We start from the raw sequence: 19,213 nt of genomic DNA on the forward strand, positions 1-19,213 counted from the left end.
ATACCCTAGAATGACTACCTACTGGTATTAATAATAATAATAATAATGATAATAATAATAAAATCTTTATTTATAGAAGGTAACATACAAAGTTCACAGTAACAAGTAACTTAATTTTCAGTATGGCCTTCTGATTAAACAATAACAAAGAAAGAAAAAAGGAGATCTATACAATATTTAAAATCTTTTGGTATATATATAAAAAATATTTATATTATTTAATGTAAAGGTTAGATAATTTTTATTCATGCATCCGACCGGCACTCATATTAATTATGGTAATTATAGATAAACTCGTAATGATTAAAAAAAGAAAAAATGATGATATCAAGATTTACAACAATTAAAATATGAAGTGATCAATTTTCATCATGTATCTAACTGTAAACTTAGAAAATAATTTTTACAGTTGTTTTTGAAAGATTGTAAAGTCGAACAAGTTAAGTTTGATAAGTTTTTTATTCAAATTCCATAAGGCCACATGACCCGTGAGGATATACAACGCAACATATATATGGCAAGACAGTGTACAAAAAATAAATTTGCAAACAAGATTTAACAACAACGGAGATTAACAATCAATTGCATGTTGAAATATCTAAGTATTAATAACTAATTTCTTATAATATCTACAGTAAAGGTTTACATAATTATTTATGTGGTGTATTCTATAAAAACCCTGCTCTGCCTTGTCACAAAATAACTGTAAGTTAGATATATATGAGTCTTTACATACTATACAATCCATGTTTTACGTTTGGTGAAAAAATAAAAATCATTACAATATTTGATAAGCAGAATATGAATAATATAAAAAAAATGTTGAAAATATCACTAAATATTTCATAGATTTTTTTAATCTGTAGTGCATTAAAGATAGCGTGATGTATGATGACGGTGTCTCTTTTGTCGATATATTCCAAAGAATTGTAACTTTTAGTTTTATTTATTTTTAGAAAAACGTAGATTTATATTATTGTTTTCTTTGTTTCAGTATGGTGAGCTCGTAAATCTTAAATCAAAGTAATAATTATTCAACATTCATTACAGTATTTTGTAATTAATTATTACTATGCCGTTTTCCAAAACTACGGGATACTTACAATTTATTTAACTTTAAATACCTATTGGTTACGTGTGAATTATCAAGTTAATGCGATTGAATTGCGTGGTAAAACACGGTGTGTTTAGAATCAAGAATCAAACCAAAATAGTAATCATGATCAGTTATCCAGCCAAGCTCTAATATTGGAATATATCGTTAAGCTTATTATTGTAAACGTTTTTTTATTTATTTGACTGTCATTTTATGTAATACCGGTATCTTATTCAATACTATATAAATAAGGCAATTTCAACCTGCCCATCTTACAAGAGTAATGACTTAGATCTTCATATCCCTTAATTAATGTACTTAGTCGTATCTACAATGTCTACCGTATCCCAAATCAAAGGGCGACAACTTGAATCCGGTCTTAAATGGAAGGGTTATCGATTCTTCAAAGACAAATTCGAAGGGTTACAAATCACCTCCCCTGCATAATAATCCCAACAATCTCCTCGTTTATCCTTAATGCATTATGATATAGAATATCAACTGTCCCGTTTAGGTATTGCAAGACAATCTTAAAAGACCACGACTTCGTTGGCCTTTTATTTTTGATTGGCTTACCACAATGCACGTCCATTAGTTCACAAAGTTCAATATCTTTGCAAAATTCCAGAATTCCATTCTCCGAACAATTAATTTCAACAATGTTTCTTTTCAAAAGATCTTGAAGCATTTCTTTATTCCATCCAGTTACCTCCTCATGATTCTCTATATCATCACTTGTTTGCTCGAATTGCTCCATATAACGTCTTGTCTCCCGGAGCAAAACTTCGATATTGACAGATGCTCCTAATCCAGGCACTTGCTCTTTACACCTTGTGGTTGCCTCAGTTGCAACATTTTCAGCAGTTTCAAGAAGTATCTTCCTTTTGTGTAGAAATGATTGTTTTTTATGACTGTAGCATGTAAGTATGTAGTCCATTCTGAATTTTAAGGATAATTCGTTAAGATTTAGCAAAAGAGAAGGAAAATCATACTGTTCTGCATGAAAATTATCAATAAGGTAAATGTCTCTTTGTGTTAAACCATATTGTTGTAAATTATAATAGCAGTCACTTCTTATTGTTAACAAAATTTCTTCTTTACTTCGAGGTTTGGTACGGCCTAAGGCATCAGTTATTATATCATTATAAATTTTTGTCCGAACAAAATAAAACTCCTTATTACTATTTTTAATTATGCTTGCTAGCCATAATTCATTCTCGGTAAATCGTTCAGATCCCAAAACAAGGAAAAAGTCATATTCAAACAAATTTAACTTCTCGACATAATTATCTTTTTTATAAGTATCTGTACCAAGACCTGGCAAGTCCCAGAGAACAACGTGTTCCATGTTTGGTGTATGGTATGGCATTATACAGTTTGTACATTCCTTGACGTCAGTGTCAGCTGCTCCCGCGTGTCCTACTTTAAGTCCAAGGACGGCGTTTATAAAACTTGATTTTCCCGCTCCCGATTTCCCTGTCACGGCAACATTCCACTTTCCTGGTTGCAATGGTTTAGATTTTGTAGAAGGTTCTAGTTTTGAACAAGCCATACCGTCTTTGAAAGCTTTAGTTCTGCGATTATTTAAATCGTCACAACTTGTTTTCACTTGTTCTGTTCTGAAAATAACATGAATGATTTAAGCAAATAAAGGCAAAACATTAACATCAAGGAAGAAACAAATGATTTTCTTCTCACTCAAAACCGTACGTTGTACCTGTAGTAAGTTTACAGCTAATCATTTTAATAATTTAAGGGTGACCTTCTCTTGAGTGGCATAGCGGTGGCATAGGATCTGATATTTGCCTTGTTGTGGAGAAAATTTGAACCAGTTTGAAGAGTATCCATCAAAGAAGAGTATAGGACGAGCGGTCACGAAAAAGTCTCACATTTCAAGGGTGATCTTGACATTGAGCCTGCGCAGAAGCTGCATGGGTTCTACATGACTTCTTAGGGTTAACATTTCAGCCAAGTTTGAAGAAAATACTTCAATGTGTATGGGATTTATACAGCGGACATATTTGGCCTTCAATGATAACCTTGAACTTGAGCGAGCAGGGCACTGCGGTGACGTGTGCTCTTTAAAGTGTCTTGTTGAGGTCAATATTAAGGATGACCTTGATATTGAGTTGGCACAGTGGTAGCATAGGTTCTGATCATTGCCTTGTTGTGGTGAAATTTGAACCAGGTTTGAAGAATATCTTTCTGGGAGTATGGACAGAATTGTCTGATATTTGACCTTTGACCTTCAGAGTTTGCCATAGGCACAGCGGTTACATGGGTTCTGCTTATTGCCTTGTTGATCAATATTTGAATAAATCTATCATGAGGAATATAATTTATAAACTGGGCTTGATGGAGGCGGATGGACTGACCGACCGCCCGATTGACCAACCAAATTACCGACTGATGGAGGCAACAAAGTGATTCCTCCACATTCTGTTGTGGATTATAATAAGAACTGCTTCCAGGAAAAAGAACAACTTTTTCATTTACACATTTTAGGGTTCCGATAACATATGGCGCGTTTTTATGCTACGTTTATGTAATGCAAATGACATCAGGTCATACTATATGCAAGGTCGTGCAATGCCATAAATACGAATTGTCAAAAGCGGTATAAAATATCGTTTTTCACAAGAAACATCCAAACATAACGATACTATGGCCATTTTTAACAAAATTCAATAATTCGAAGATAAAGATCATGTTTATTTTCAAGTCACTTTTTAAGTATGAATAAAAAAAATATTGCCAGGTTTAGTGAAAGTCAATAATTTGACCCAAATCGTCAGGGTCATTTCTGATCAAGGTCAAACTTTAGTTGAAATTTTAAGTGTTTTGTTCTTGATTGAATCAAATCTATCAAAATAACACAATCATGGCCAGTTTGAGCAAAATTCAGTAATTTGACCTTAAAATCAATCTTGAATTGTTCAACGTGTCGTTTTTATGTTCAGTGTTGTATAGTTTAACTATAAATTAGATCCATCTAATAATGAAAATTATAGCGAATTAAAGCAAAGTTCAATTAGTTGACTATTAAGGTCATAAATAGTAAGGTCAAGTTCATTTCAATCTAGTTATATGTAAGTATGAATACAAAACATCTGTTAATATTGGTTACAAAGTAATTATCAATTATATCCGATTTCAGCAAAAAGGAAATAAATCTTGAAGGTCAAGGTCATTTATTGGTCAAGGTCAAATTTCTTACGGTATGCGTAAACAGGCTTTATAACAAAAATTTTTTGTTTTATTAAAATCAGTTGAGCGATTTTAGAGAAGAAGTACAAACAGACGGTCTGACAAACAGCCAGGATCCCGTTTCTCAAAACATTAGTTTAAATTAACCAGTAGAAATATTATTCCATTTGATTAATCCGCTGAAATTTATCGACATTGGATTTGCCGTCCCTACCTAACAAGCGGATAGCGCATTTATCATTTCAATGCTACAGGGTGCTTATTGTGTTTGGGTGAATGGCTGAATTATTGATGAATAATGAATTTAGAAGCATACAGAATTGGTATTACATGTTTTTATATTTATGCATTTAATGTATTGACATTAACAAAAAGTATGTTGAAGAACTTTATAGTATTGATATTGTATATCTAGCTTCCCTTTTGACAGATAAAAACAACTTTTTCTCAAAATCCGAGTAAAAAAGTCATCCTGTTCGAACTAAGAAAATGAGTACTGACACTTCTATGTTTTGTCTTAAACAGAAATTTATTACTGTTTAACTGAACTGCAACAACAACAACAAATTATGTTGAAAAAAAGCATGTAAATATTTTGTGCTTCAAAGAGGCATTTGTTACATACGTGAGTAAATTATTTGTATATACCGGGTATACTGTAAAATACAGCAATGTTTTTTTTAAGAAAATAGAAAACACGTACGTATTAATAAGCAATATTAATAGTTTATACTTCCGCATTGGTAATGTTAATGTAACATTAGCAGAAAAAACTTAAATAATTTTTCGGAAACCGCTCGCTTGTTGTCCCAAATCGCAGTATCGCCTGTATTTTTCATTTATTCAAATATCACTTCCTGTTCCTATTATGAAAAGAAACGTTTTTCATAATACAATGGGACAAACTTATTTAAACGGGGGAAGATTGTGCTAAATGCAAACTGATCTTTTTATTAATTTTCCCAGAATCTTCGTACATTTCTTCCAGAATTGACGTCAGACAGTATGAAGTAGTTTTGTAGGATAATATTCCAGATACGGCGCTTCCTAAAATAGGTATCACGAATTTTACGACTTCACATGCTGCTTCCGATATAACATATTCTCTACAGAGAGCTATTAATCCTTTCTGTGTGCAATTTATCAGGAAAGTTTTCATATCAAGTTTCTTTTTCAGTTCTTCTTGTTGCATACCTAACATATCTGCGCTCTTTTTGATAGCATCATCAGTTAATCCAAACTGATCCCTGTAAAACTGTGATTCTTTGACCATCAAAGCAACGTCGACAGTTGCACCAACTCCAGGAACTGGAATTGCACCAGCCACTGCAGAGGCCAGAGAAATGATTGGAATTCTTTTCTCCATTTCTTTCTTTTTCTGAAGTATGATACTATCAGAACGACCAATAATGGAAAAAGCAATAACTTCCCGTTTCAGTTGAGGTGCATCTTCGATTAACTGTATTTGCAAAACACTAAAATCATAGTCGTGCGGCATAAAGTTGTCAATCAAGTAAACAGGGGTGTCTTTTATACCTTGTTTTTTAAGATTTTCGAGGCAGTCGGCTCGTATAGTGTCAAGGATTTCTTCTTTTGTGCGGGGATTTGCCCTGCTCATTGCTTCTGTGAAGATATCCATGTAAACTTTAGTACGTACAAAATAGAAACGTTTATCCATCTTCCTTATTTCTTTAGCCAGCCAGCTGTCGTTTTCTGAAAATCGCTCAGATGAAAAAATCAGAAAGAAATCATATTTTTCAAGATTGACTTTATCATGATACTCGTCACGTTTGAAATTCTCTGTACCAACTCCAGGTAAATCCCAAAATACCAAGTTTTTGTTCGACGGGTGTTCATATGACTTTACTTCTTTTGTTGCTTCTTTAACATCTGTATACGCGGCTCCCTCTTCTCCTACTTTGAGACCCCGAATTGCATTGATATAACTTGATTTTCCAGCACCTGATTCTCCAGTGATTGCGATGTCCAGTGGAATGTTACGCCATGCATTTAATCTTTCCGTAGCATATTTTTGAATACCAGCAATTCCATGGTCTTTAAGCGCAGCGACAAACTTATCTCCTTCGTCTGTCGGTACATTCTTCAATACAAAACTTCTTTGATCAGCCATCAATCAAATTTGTCGGACATAACACTGAAACAAAAAGTAAATTGCAACTAGGCCATGTTGTAACTGTTGATGATGGTGCAAACTGCTCAGTTACAATGACGTGATTTTTCCTGATAAAACTGTGCCAGTTTATGAATACTGTGTATCCGTCGCAACAAATAGATTATTTGGCAAATCATTTATTCCCCTTGAAATGTAGATAGCTATATATTTATTGTTTCTTAATTGTAAAATAAGTGTGCATATTATGATTAAATTGATTACAGGATACCTTGATTTGCAGAAAGTTGCTGATCAGTATATGTAATTGAAAGCGAGTGATGTGTTTATGGAATCATCACCTAACCTATTTTTTGTTTTGGATATTTTGTTTATATAATGTATATGTAGTTGTTCTTTTTTGTTGTTTCTTTCATTTGCCTCATTTGATGTTTTATACCCCCCGCTACAAAATGGATGGGACATATAGTGCTACACAGTTTCGCCATTTCGTCATTCTATCATTCCGTTATCATCAGTTAACGTTCATTATTTTGGCAACAGTTGCACACATGACATATGGAAACGTCAAGAAAAAGTGTAGGTCAAGTTCGAATTTGGTCATGGTCTGATGATTTTTGACAGAATTTTCAGTTTCCATTTATTATGTTCCCATCAGCTGAACATATTCAACTCAAATTTGACATATGGATATTTGACATATGGACATGTAAAAGTAATGCCCAGGTTATGTTCGAATTTGATCATTGTCTAATGATTTTAATTAGATTTATGCCCCTAGAAGTAATTTTCAGTTTCCGGTCGTTATCTTCCCAATAGTTGTACACATTGCCCCTTTAACTTAGAATAAAATAAGAAATTTTCAGTTTCCGTTTATTATCTTCCCAATAGTTGTACACATTCAACTCAATTTTAAGATATGGATATGTCATTGAAATGCGCAGGTCAAGTTCAAATTTGGTCATGGTTCGATAATTTTTGACAAGAGTTATCCCTTTTGGAAGTTAAAAAAAGATAATTCACTTTCCGTTCAATATTTCCCCAACGCTTGTACATACGAGTATTCAACTTAAATTGAACTAAGGATATGTCAAAGGAAAGCGCAGGTCAACTTCGAAGTTGGTCATGGTTCGATGATTTTAGAGAAGAAGTGCATAAAGTTCTGCCCCTTTAACTTTGAAAAAGAAGAGAAATGTTCAGTTTCCGTTCATTATCTCCCGAACACATTCAACTTAATTTTGACATATGGGTACGTCAAAGGCATACACAGGTCTAGTTTAAATTTGGTCATGGTTTGATGATTTTTGACAGAGTTATGCCTCTTTAACTTTGAAAAAAAAAAATTCAGTTTCTTTCATTATCTCCCCTACAGTTGTACACAGTCATCTAAAATCAAACATATGGATAAGTCTTAGAATGTCAAGTTTGAATTTGGTCATGGTTTGATAATTTTCGACTAGAGTTATCCCTCTTGAACTTTGAAAAAAAAGATAAATTTTCAGTTTCCGTTCATTGTCTGTCCTACAGTTGTACATATTCAGCTGAAATTTAATATATGGATATATCATATACATTTATATACGCAATTTAAGTTCGAATTCGGTTGCGGTTCGATGAGATGTTCTGTTTCCGTTCATTATCTTCCCAACAGTTGTACATATTCAGCTGAGATTTAATATATGGATATATCATATATATATACGCAAGTCAAGTTCGAATTTGGTTGCGGTTCGATGATATGTTCTGTTTCCGTTCATTATCTTCCCAACAGTTGCACATATTCAGCTGAGATTTAATATATGGATATATCATATATATACGCAAGTCAAGTTCGAATTTGGTTGCGGTTCGATGATATGTTCTGTTTCCGTTCATTATCTTCCCAACAGTTGTACATATTCAGCTGAGATTTAATATATGGATATATCATATACATTTATATACGCAATTTAAGTTCGAATTCGGTTGCGGTTCGATGAGATGTTCTGTTTCCGTTCATTATCTTCCCAACAGTTGTACATATTCAGCTGAGATTTAATATATGGATATATCATATATATACGCAAGTCAAGTTCGAATTTGGTTGCGGTTCGATGATATGTTCTGTTTCCGTTCATTATCTTCCCAACAGTTGTACATATTCAGCTGAGATTTAATATATGGATATATCATATATATACGCAAGTCAAGTTCGAATTTGGTTGCGGTTCGATGATATGTTCTGTTTCCGTTCATTATCTTCCCAACAGTTGTACGCTTTCAACTCAAATTTGACATATAGATGCATCATTGGAACAAGCAGGTCAAGTTCAAATTTGATTATGATAAGATGATTTTGATGACAAAGATTAGAAATTTTCGGTTTCCGCACTTTTACTTTTGTGAAAGTATATATTAAAACAGAATTATAAGGTTGAAATGAACATGTATGTACAAGGTTGAAATCGCATGTGAGGTTTTGGTCAGATGATTTTTGACAAAGTTATCCTTCTTAAACTTAGAATGTTTCAGTTTCTGCTCTAAATCTTGTAGGAATGTATGTCCAAGGTTGCTGGTATTTTTACCAGAAAATACAAGTCAAGTTCTAATTTAGTCATGGTCAGATGTTTTTTTAAAGTTATCTCCCTTGAACTTTAAAAAGTCACAATTTCTAATCATTATATCGGCTTTGCAAAAGGTTAACACTGAATAATTTCAGGGCTATTAGAATAGTTTGTGTTAAATGGGCCTTGAACTTAGAATAAAAAATGGTTTGTGCAAACAGGTTTGGAACTAAATATTTATAACATTTGAATTTTTGGCTGCATGCGGGGGCATTCGCGGCGTGATGACACATTTGTAGTCACGATTATTATTTTTCTTTGTATTATCAATTTACCAAGGCCCCTATAATGTATTCGTCTGATTCACATCATATATGTGGCAACATGATTGTTATCATCAATTTTATCTAGGATATTTATTAAAAGTTACTTTTCTGTTTATCCATTTGACTTAAAAAGGGATGGCTTTTGGCGGATGGCGTGGCAAAAGTCTCAACAGAATTATTTTGATTGGTCGAATCATTTTGCTCAATAATTTCTTAATTCATTGAATGCATTTATTGGTTGATTTAATTATTTTTGTTTACATATTGTATTTTCTTTGGTTCAATATTGAAAGCGATGATATAATCATTCTTGTATTGTACCACAATAGTATATTTTGTGAATATAGTTTAGTTTAACTCGTTACAATTTCAGTATTAAACAACCTCTCATTCAATATTCTTTCTTTGTTAACAACAATGATTTTCAGACGGTGTTAAAATTTAAACAAACTTGTTTCTGTTCGAAATTGCCCGGGAGAATTAATTGTTACAGTAATTTATAAGTTTGTCTTTAATAGAGTTCAAAATAGTTAAAATACAATTTAACGATACTGCAAGATACTTTTTGATCGCATTTATCATGATATAAAAGTAATACAAAGTAATACACTCAAACTCGTATTGCTTACAGAAATTCAAAAGCAAATTTCAATGAAATCAAATTTCCTTTAACTAAAATATGATCTTAATATTGGTGCCTTTTTGACGATGATGTATTTATGTACTAGTACTTTCTTTCTAATACCTGTTTACATTCCATAAGGTACACTATTTTGGTAATTCCTTGAAAACTCATTCTCCAAATAAAAATTATTTTCACCAATTAATTTTCATCATGTCCAGACACGAAATCAAAAGAGAAACCATTTTATTGACATCGAAATGATAATAAACGCTACATATAACATCAAAATGATAGTAAACACTATATAAAAAATGGTAAAGTATTAAAGTATTTTTTTTAATTTCACTCTTCTAAGAGATAAATTGAATACTCACCTTTTGGAGCCTCCAGTAAAATGTAAACCACCTTGTGTTTAAACTTGTACCTTGTAGTCAAAATAAAAAGGTTGGTTGCATAATTTAAAAAGCCAATTTAGCAACGCATGCATACGTCTTATTCAGTTTAGCTGTGCACACGTATGCATTATGCATAACAGATATCGGTGTAGTGGATGATTAAGAATGTACAGGTAGTGTTATAACAATTTTGATTACATTCCAACTGCGCAGGAATACATGTTTTCTTGTTAAAAAAGAAGCATGTGCTAGGGAGGTCTGTTTACAGCTGTGGAAGATTTGTTTAATTCGAAAATATCTGTAGATATTTTAGCATAAAAGGCACAATGAATGTTTATAAATTATAATTATTTAACAAAATAGAATTTATTATATACATGTATATTGAATATACATGTAGTATCATAATGAAAGTTTGTTTTACACTTCGTTTTTTTAATGTTTTGAAAGATCATATGCCGGGGAAATGGACATTTTCTTGGCGCATCAGAGATATTTGTTTTCAATTTATGTTATGTTATCAACAGAATTTAAAAGTAGTTTTGAAATAAGTTTACTGTAAAATTCAATAATCAAATTTTCGATAAATGTTTTGGAAAGTATGAATATATGGAAACATTTCCTCTGCAACATAAATTTTTCAAAACGGGCATAAAGTATGTTGATTAAACAATTTTAAGTCCCAGATTAACATAAAAAAATGTATTATATCATTTGATTGGAATAATTGTATACATCATGTACAAATGTATACAGCTGCATGCCTCCAACCACAATATTTCAAGAAAATCAAACTTGAGAACAAGGTAAAATGGTTTCCTGCGGTGACATTTTTATAGACATTTCATTTAACTCTTTTCAAAATTGTTTGAAAAAAAAGTTTGTATCGAGAATATAGTTGACAATAATCGATCAATAGAAGGTTTTTGGAGACCAGTGACTGATAAAGACTGGGGACTGAAGGGGAAGGTCGAATAATAGGTCATCCGTCTGTATCATTCATAAATGGCGAGTAATAACGATATGTATGTTTTTGGATCTTTTTTTAATTGATTTAAGTGAAATAAAACAATTTGTTTTTATAGGGATACACAAGCAAATTAATGACAAAAATATCAAAATTATCTTATATACTCAAATCACGCTAAAATGACATATATAATAAACCTAGCCATGCGACTTTAATTAAGAACAAACCCTGGAAGTAACAATAACAGATATTGTGGATATTGTATGATTCAAACAAATTTAAATAATTCATATGACATGTTCTTTAACGTTTTCAGAGTTCACTGTGACAACTATTGTGAAATCTTTATGCTCTAACCTGACCCACTTGGGTCAAGTTAGGAAACCTCAATTTTATTCTTTATATGGAGAAAAGTTTTGTTCCTGTGACTGCCTAGTGTATTTATTTCGAGGACATTTACAGATTAATGAATGAAAAATTCAAAACGAAAACTTTGCCACAGACACTTGGGGTATGGAGCTTAAAACGCCTTTAAAATCCAAATAAAATGTATATTTGTCAATCCCATCACATGATCTGATAATATATCAAAAAACTTAATATAAGCCGTTTTGCAAAATTTCATATTTAAACGTCTATAATAATACACTGGTTTTCAAACAATTTTAACATATACTTTATTGAGACTTGATGGAAACAGGTTTTTTTGTTGTTGTTTTTTTCATATGTGTAAAAATTGTAAGTCTCAATAAAGTACTACTATCAGTACTACAAGATCTGACCCCAAGCAACTGTGTCGGTGAGAAAACCATACAGAGATGAGCTAAAGTTAATATTAAAAAATAATTCACGTCAGATTGCAGCATCGGTGCACGGTGTAAATAATGTGCACTCTGTTGCAAGACTACCTGAGCTAAATTTATATATTGATTGACGTAGCTGACTAATGAAATGAGCTCCCTTAACTCCCTTAACTCCACCCATTGTGTCGTTAAAAGCTTCCTACAGACTGGAGGCGATGTTTCACAAGAAAACATCAATGGAAAATGGGCATCTGACGACAATATTTCTTTGGCTAGCGCTATGTGGCTCGCATTGCCAAACAGGTGAGCCACTGAACTAGTGCAGTAGCCAAACCGCAATTAAAACGGACCAACCAATGATTAAATCTTAATAAGCTTTGTAAAATATCGCATTATTTTTACAAAACTGTGTTTATTTTATAAAACATCAGACAAAATTGCCGCACAGGCGATAACGATTATTAACACCATGTTTCTTTGGGCTAGTGCCTTTTATTGCGATAAATTGAAGATTCCAAGCTATTACAAAGGCTACTTTGGAACTAAAACGTTCTATCGGTACATCTCGGTGGTCTCGGGAAAATCGTTCTTTTTCAAAATGCTTACAGAAAGAACGAAATCAACACATAATGTAAAACCGTTGAAATTGGCGTCAAGGGCCATGTGCCTTATAGTGTCGTAAAATTGAATTTACACGCTATTGTACATACAACGATTGTAAGTAACGATGGGCTCCGTGAAATGGCGGTTTTACAAAAGTTGGAAGGGTACATGTACAGAAAGAACCGGTTAAAGTTGAAACGCTTTGTCATTACGGTATCTGGTGGCCATGCTTCTTGGGCAAGCGCAATCTTCCTTGCATCGAATTAAATTTAAATTTGTTTAATTGCCAACGAAATCAAATTTACGGAATTTTTTAGGGTTTATATGTCAAAAGCACCAGAAAATACCATGCAGGCATCTCGGGATAACAAATTGTGCAATATTTTGTCGTAAAGATGAGCAGTCTCCAATCTATTGCATGAACTATCTTGCAACGAAATTGGGACAATGGAAGTTTATGATTATACAGAAAAAAATCAAATCGACGCACCGATAAAGCCTGTTGTCATGCGGTTATCTGGCGGCCATGTTTCTTAGGCTATGTACATATGCCTCTTATTGCTGTGAAAATCAATCTGCAAAGACATCGGACCAATGACAAGGTCACAGTGAACTCATAAGGGGGTATATATTTTATAAAACTGTTGAATTTTTGTACCGGCAGACATAATTTCCGCGCAAGATAAAACGCCTTAACCATTTCACCAAGTGTCCATGTTTCTTATAGTAGTCCCCATTGCCAAATATTTCCTTTAAGTTGAGACTCAATGCTAGTGCAATGGTTCATATGCAACAAAAATCGGATTAACTGGCTCCCCAAAATGGTGCTTTTTAAAAAAAAATATAGGTTGAAAAATTGAAAGAGTCCACCAGGAACCGTCTTAGTCACGCGAGCAATATGACGGCCATATTTCTTGGGTTTTTGTCATGTGCCTAATATTGTCGTAATTCTAGTACACATGCCAGTCTGCGACCAGTAATGCGTAGGTCAATGTTTGCTTCGGAATAGCGGGGATAGTATTTTGCTGCATGAGTCTTTTTGTTATTTTTTGTAATTTTAAAGCATTATGTAGTGTTTTATCTTAACCATCTATTAGCAGTAATGTATCATATGCAATTTGTGAATTTTGATGAAATTATATATTCTTCCTCGTTAAAATCCTTACACTGACTTACCTTTACAGCTCATATCTCTGCATATGCTGTGGAATCGAATACCATTGTCTACAACCTCGAACCTCGCGTTACTTTGAATAGAAATACTTAAAATAACATTCGTTTCAGTGTTGTTTAAAAACAGAGATATCCATTTCTTTAAAATAGGGTCAAAATTAGCAAATGAAAGACATTCTTAGAATGTAAAAGTTTAAACATATGGTGTCATCATACTAAATTTGGTATATCTTCTGTGATTTCTTTATATCATATAGTAATCTAGTAGTCTCAGTCACAAATCATATTGTACAAGGGAGGTAATCCATTAATGATTTAAGTAAAATATCAAAACAGTTGTTTGTCTTTACACGACAGATGATTTTGGCAGGTTATTATGGCCGTGTTTAAACATTCACATAACCCTCACCTATTGGTTTGGGTAATATAAGCTTATAACCATTTATCCTGGACCATTCAAATGCCCGTAGGAAGCATTTCAATGAAGCATTGATAATTTGTTTTGATCTTTTTGAAAGTATAACTTACAGGGGGCGCGGACGGTAACTTGCACTTTCCTGTACCGTCCATGAACAGGCCCAGTCAAACCGAGCCTGCAACATTTTCAATTTTGAGTTGGTCTTTCTTTAGGGATTCTGTTTTTTTGGGGTTTTTTTGTTGTTTTTTTTTTCTTCTTTCTTTTCTTTCTTTTTTTTGTGGTGTACATGTGCAATGTATATAGTGAAATGCAAATACGTCCCAGGCTAAATGGAGATAGAACGTTTCTTATATTAACATAAAATTTATTAAGAATTGGAACATATTTTAATAATTAAAGCACAATCAAAGAACATATTCAAAACATGAATACAGTTCTTACAGAGAGACGGTAATTATCCTCTCCTCCCAACGTTCCGGAGATACGGTATGGTACAGGTTTATCGATTGCGGCCATTTTGTTTGTTTAGAAATGGCTGCCAAAGTTTACATTTTTCAATGACGATAAGAAATTTTAGTTTTGTGAAGACAGTTAATTGTTCTTATCAAATTAACAATTAAACGTTCACGTAAATCTATGTTTATATTTGTTTTATGTTCACATATTGATGCATTAAGTGTGCTTTAACTTATAAAGCTGTAATTTCCAACAGCTGCGATCAGATTTGCTGTCTCCAGAAAGTGCTTTTTCAGAATCTTTGACAACATGCAATGGGAAAGACACAATGACTGGAAGATATATGAGAAAAACTGTACCTCTTGAAGTGTAAGTTCAGTTTTATTGACAGATTGTTCTAATTGTTTTGCAAGAACTTGATTCTGTTGCATAGTTACAAAATAATTATTTATGTTGCTGTTGGACCTATGTATTAAGATAGGTCTAATTTATGTTCTATAGGGTTACAAATGGCAAAGGCTTAATATAAAGTGATGTCAATGTCTACAGATTAATGAAAATGCTCTCACAGTTAATCAGTAAGCAAGAATTAGTACAAAGGTCTGTAAAATATTTACACTGTAATATGAAATTATGCAAAGCCTTAATTATATTAATTGAACAGTAACTTCAGGGCTCTAGCAACTGGGCGTGTGATTAACCTAGTTGCCTAAAGTTTCTGAACTAAGCTGAGTTTGAACATCAAAGCAAAATTGACTTTATGTACCATATGTAAAGATCTTTAGTATCGCAAAGCACTTGTCAATAAATTTAATTCTTGCCTCCGGATGATAACACAGTTGACTGTAAATAACACATTTATTTGACATGATATGGAGATCTATTGGACATATTACCCTCTAATACACCTACATAAACAGTGTTTTTTCACCAAAATATTTGACGAAATTCGGCACCATTCCCCCTCAAAATAGTATGTCCCCCCCCCCCCCCCCCCCCCCCCCCCCCCCCCCCCCTCAAAGCCTTAATTTCCCCCTATATGGCAACCCGAATTTGCCTGCAATGAATATAATTTTTTTGCAACTAACTGCCGAAAACTGTTTTATTTTATGCCTGTAAGAGTTACCTGAGACAGAGTATGGGTGTTTATAAAATATTAGAATTTGATTTAGAAACTAGCTTTTTGCCCTGGCATTCTAGAGAAAATCTTATAGAGTCTAGTAGTAGATATATTCACTTTGAAATTTCATTATTTCATAGCAAAAATTAATCTTATTCTTAATCTTTGTTTTTTTAATTTTTTTTATTTTCTTGAACTGAAATTTATGTTTGCATGGGTCAATTTTTTCATGTTATAAACGTAATTAAACGATCAGCATTTACCATTTAACTTTCAATAAGCTAACATTCTACGCGATTTTGTAAGTCAATCCCCCATTTACGTCACATCCGGTAAGGGAAGTAACTCTTCCTCGACACATCGCTTAAATGAAAGGGTCCATACATATAGTAAACAGATAAATTAACTAAAACACATGCTTTCTGAATAGGAGAAAGCTAGAGCTTAGATATTTGACATGAAACATTGTCTGGTGCTGTGGACCTATATCAAGATTGTTTGAATTTTACTCATGGGTTGAAATTTTACCCTGCCGAAGGGGACAGTGACCTACTTTCTTGTCCTTTAATGTACAGCCATGTAATTTTTTTTTTGTGTTGCCTTGAAAAAGGCGACATATAGGGGTTAATACTTCTGGCGGCGGTGTTGTCGTCGTTGTCGGCGTCCCTTTAAGCTTGTCCGGAGCATAAGTCAGTCATAAGTCAGATTGACTTCAAACTTGGTATGCATGCTTCTTATAATGACCTGAAGTGCAGAGCAGAAGAGTCAGTACTCTGCACTTCTTAATTTTTGAGTTATTGCCCTTTGTTAATTTTCATACTTTATTTTTGTCCAGGCCATTTCTCCTAATGTATAAAAGCTATGGACTTGAAACTTCATAGGATGATAGATCTCATTAAGAAGAAATGTATGCACAAGAACCAGTACACTGCATTTCTTATTTTCTGAGTTATTGCTCTTTGTTGATTTTCATACTTTATTTTTGTCCAGGCCATTTCTCCTAAAGTATAAAAGCTATGGACATGAAACTTCATAGGATGATAGATCTCATTAAGAAAAAGTGCAGTGCACAAGAACCGGTACTCTGCACTTCTTATTTTTGAGTAATTATCCTTTATTAATTTTCATACTTTATTTTTGTCCAGACCATTTCTCCTAAATTATAAAAGCTATAGACATGAAACTTCATAGGATGATAGATCTTATTGATAAGAAGTGCTGTGCACAGAAACTGCTGCTCTGCACTTCTTATTTTTTGAGTTATTGCCCTTTTCTCCTGGCCATTTCTCCTAAACTATATTGTTCACAAGGCGACACATCCAATTCGCAGTGTTCTAAGTACTGTTACTTATTGATTTCTTAAGGGATCAACTTCATACATCAAATATATATTCCTTATCATCAACCACATCTTATTTGACAAGATTCATAACTCTAGCACCAACATTTTTAGATTTATCTCCCCTTGAACATAGAATTTTCTTTAAAAAAATACTATTTTTACTGTATTATTTATTTTAAAGGGATCAGCCTCATACTTCAAATATATGTTCCTTATCATTGAACACATGTTATATGACAAGGTTCATAACTCTAGCACCAATATTGCAAGAATCATCTCCTCATAAACTTAGATTTTTTTACTTGAAAAATGTAGTTTTTACTATAAAAATATCTATTAAAAATATCTACCTCAAACTTCAAATACTTATTCCTTATATATATCATCAATTACATCTTATGTGACAAGGTTCATAACTCTTGAAGCAATATTTTCAGATTTATCTCTCTTCAGGATTTTCTTTAAGAAATATTATAACTTCTTTATTCTTTAAAGCTTCATGCCTCCAGATGGGTCAAAATTTTTCAATAAAATCAAACTTAAGAAATATTTACTGATATTTTAGGAAAGTAAAAAGAGTCAAGTAATACTTTACATGTTCTGTGCGATTAATGACTGATTTTTCAGTATTAAGAACTATATTTCTACTGCGTTACTAACGCAGTAAGGGCTATTTATGCATATTTTGACCTTTTTTTGGTAATTTATGGATTTATGGGGGTTGTAAGTGACATTGAAATTGTGTAAATGGCTTTCTTTTGGTTACTTCACAATATTAAACATTTAGATAAATTTTCAAAATTTTCATGAAAATTAGAATGAATCTGGAGGCGTGCTGCTTGATATATATTTCTTATCATTACACACATGTTGTGTGACAAGGTTCATAACTCTAGCATGACTTTTTCCAGAATTATTCCCCCTTGAACTTGGAATTTATGTTAACAAATGTTTTTTTTTTAATATAACTTAATACATAATTATACATAATTGATTTTTCTTTCATAGTTTTGTCTTCCTTACTGCGTCCAGTATTTTATTAGTGGAGCTTGGCTGTCTTCTGTGACAGCTCTTGTTACATGTGACCTACTTTCTTGTCATTTAACGTACAGCTATGAAATTTGAGCCATGTGCACAATTTTATATGTAAAATTGAATTTTGATATCAGCAGTGAGCTGACTTAGATTTTAATGATGTGATCTACTTTCTTGTCCTTTGATGTACAGTCATGAAATTAAGGCCATGTGAAATATGACCTTGACCACCAAATTCACTAGACTCAATTTCTTTATGGCAAAGTAACAAAAAACTCTTCTGTTCCTACACAACTATTAAGTGTTGTGTTATATAATGCAGTGGCATAGCACTTTTCACAAATGCAATCTTGTTGTGAAAGGCAACAAAATCTTACCCAATATTATAGTGAATTTAATTTGTCTGCAATTTTATTTATTTGCTTTTTCAAGATATGTATTTTAATTCTACAAAAAAATTGGATTTATAAACCATAGTAAATACCTTGCACTTATGTTAAATGTAACTTTTATTAAAACACCCTTGTTTCCTATTAGCCTTTTAATGGAAAAAAATATTTGTACATCTAAAACTAGATAAATTTTTAAAAAAAAGTAATGTTAGGGTAGCGGTTTTTTTGCCCATCGGTCGTAGATAGATTATTTCCCTTTACTGTAGGTAGCTTGACTGCTTGAAGTTCTTCCTAATTGTATAAACTTCAAAGTGTCTTTGCTATAATTACCATCCAATACGGCTGTACAGTAACGGATAGAAATGGGTTTTAGTGCGATGAATAACATACGTCCAGAAGTTTGAGGTCACTGTCTTTGAATCTGGACAAGACTTTGACGTGGTTGAATGAAGAACTGTTAATGAACAGAAGAGATATAGAAATGCCTTTTAAGTTTTATACAACTTGATTTTTGCTTAATTTTTACCTGAGGTAAGTTCTTGAAATAAAAATATTGTGAAGACTGAATATATTCTTTA

At 32.6% G+C, this 19,213-nt stretch overlaps 1 protein-coding gene across 4 annotated transcripts; it reads right to left on the reverse strand.

The window, feature by feature from the left end:
* Positions 1–214: 214 nt before the first annotated feature.
* LOC132740693 (interferon-gamma-inducible GTPase 10-like) lies at positions 215–10,471 on the reverse strand. 4 transcript variants are annotated; one of them, XM_060728660.1, is made up of 2 exons: positions 10,303–10,471; positions 215–2,710 (listed from the first exon to the last, which is right to left on the reverse strand). In XM_060728660.1, exon 2 carries the CDS (start codon positions 2,646–2,648, stop codon positions 1,527–1,529), a length of 1,122 nt encoding a protein of 373 aa, XP_060584643.1. In that variant the 5' UTR covers positions 2,649–2,710; positions 10,303–10,471; the 3' UTR covers positions 215–1,526. The 4 variants fall into 4 exon arrangements, with proteins under 4 accessions (XP_060584643.1, XP_060584642.1, XP_060584641.1 ...); XM_060728659.1 differs by lacking the exon at positions 10,303–10,471 and adding an exon at positions 10,049–10,269 and having other exon boundaries at positions 215–2,715; XM_060728658.1 differs by having other exon boundaries at positions 216–2,715.
* Between the last annotated feature and the right edge of the window lie 8,742 nt (positions 10,472–19,213).

Source organism: Ruditapes philippinarum, unplaced genomic scaffold (genome assembly GCF_026571515.1).
Source record: "Ruditapes philippinarum isolate M1 unplaced genomic scaffold, ASM2657151v2 ctg418_1_1_1_1, whole genome shotgun sequence".
NCBI lineage: Eukaryota > Metazoa > Mollusca > Bivalvia > Venerida > Veneridae > Ruditapes > Ruditapes philippinarum.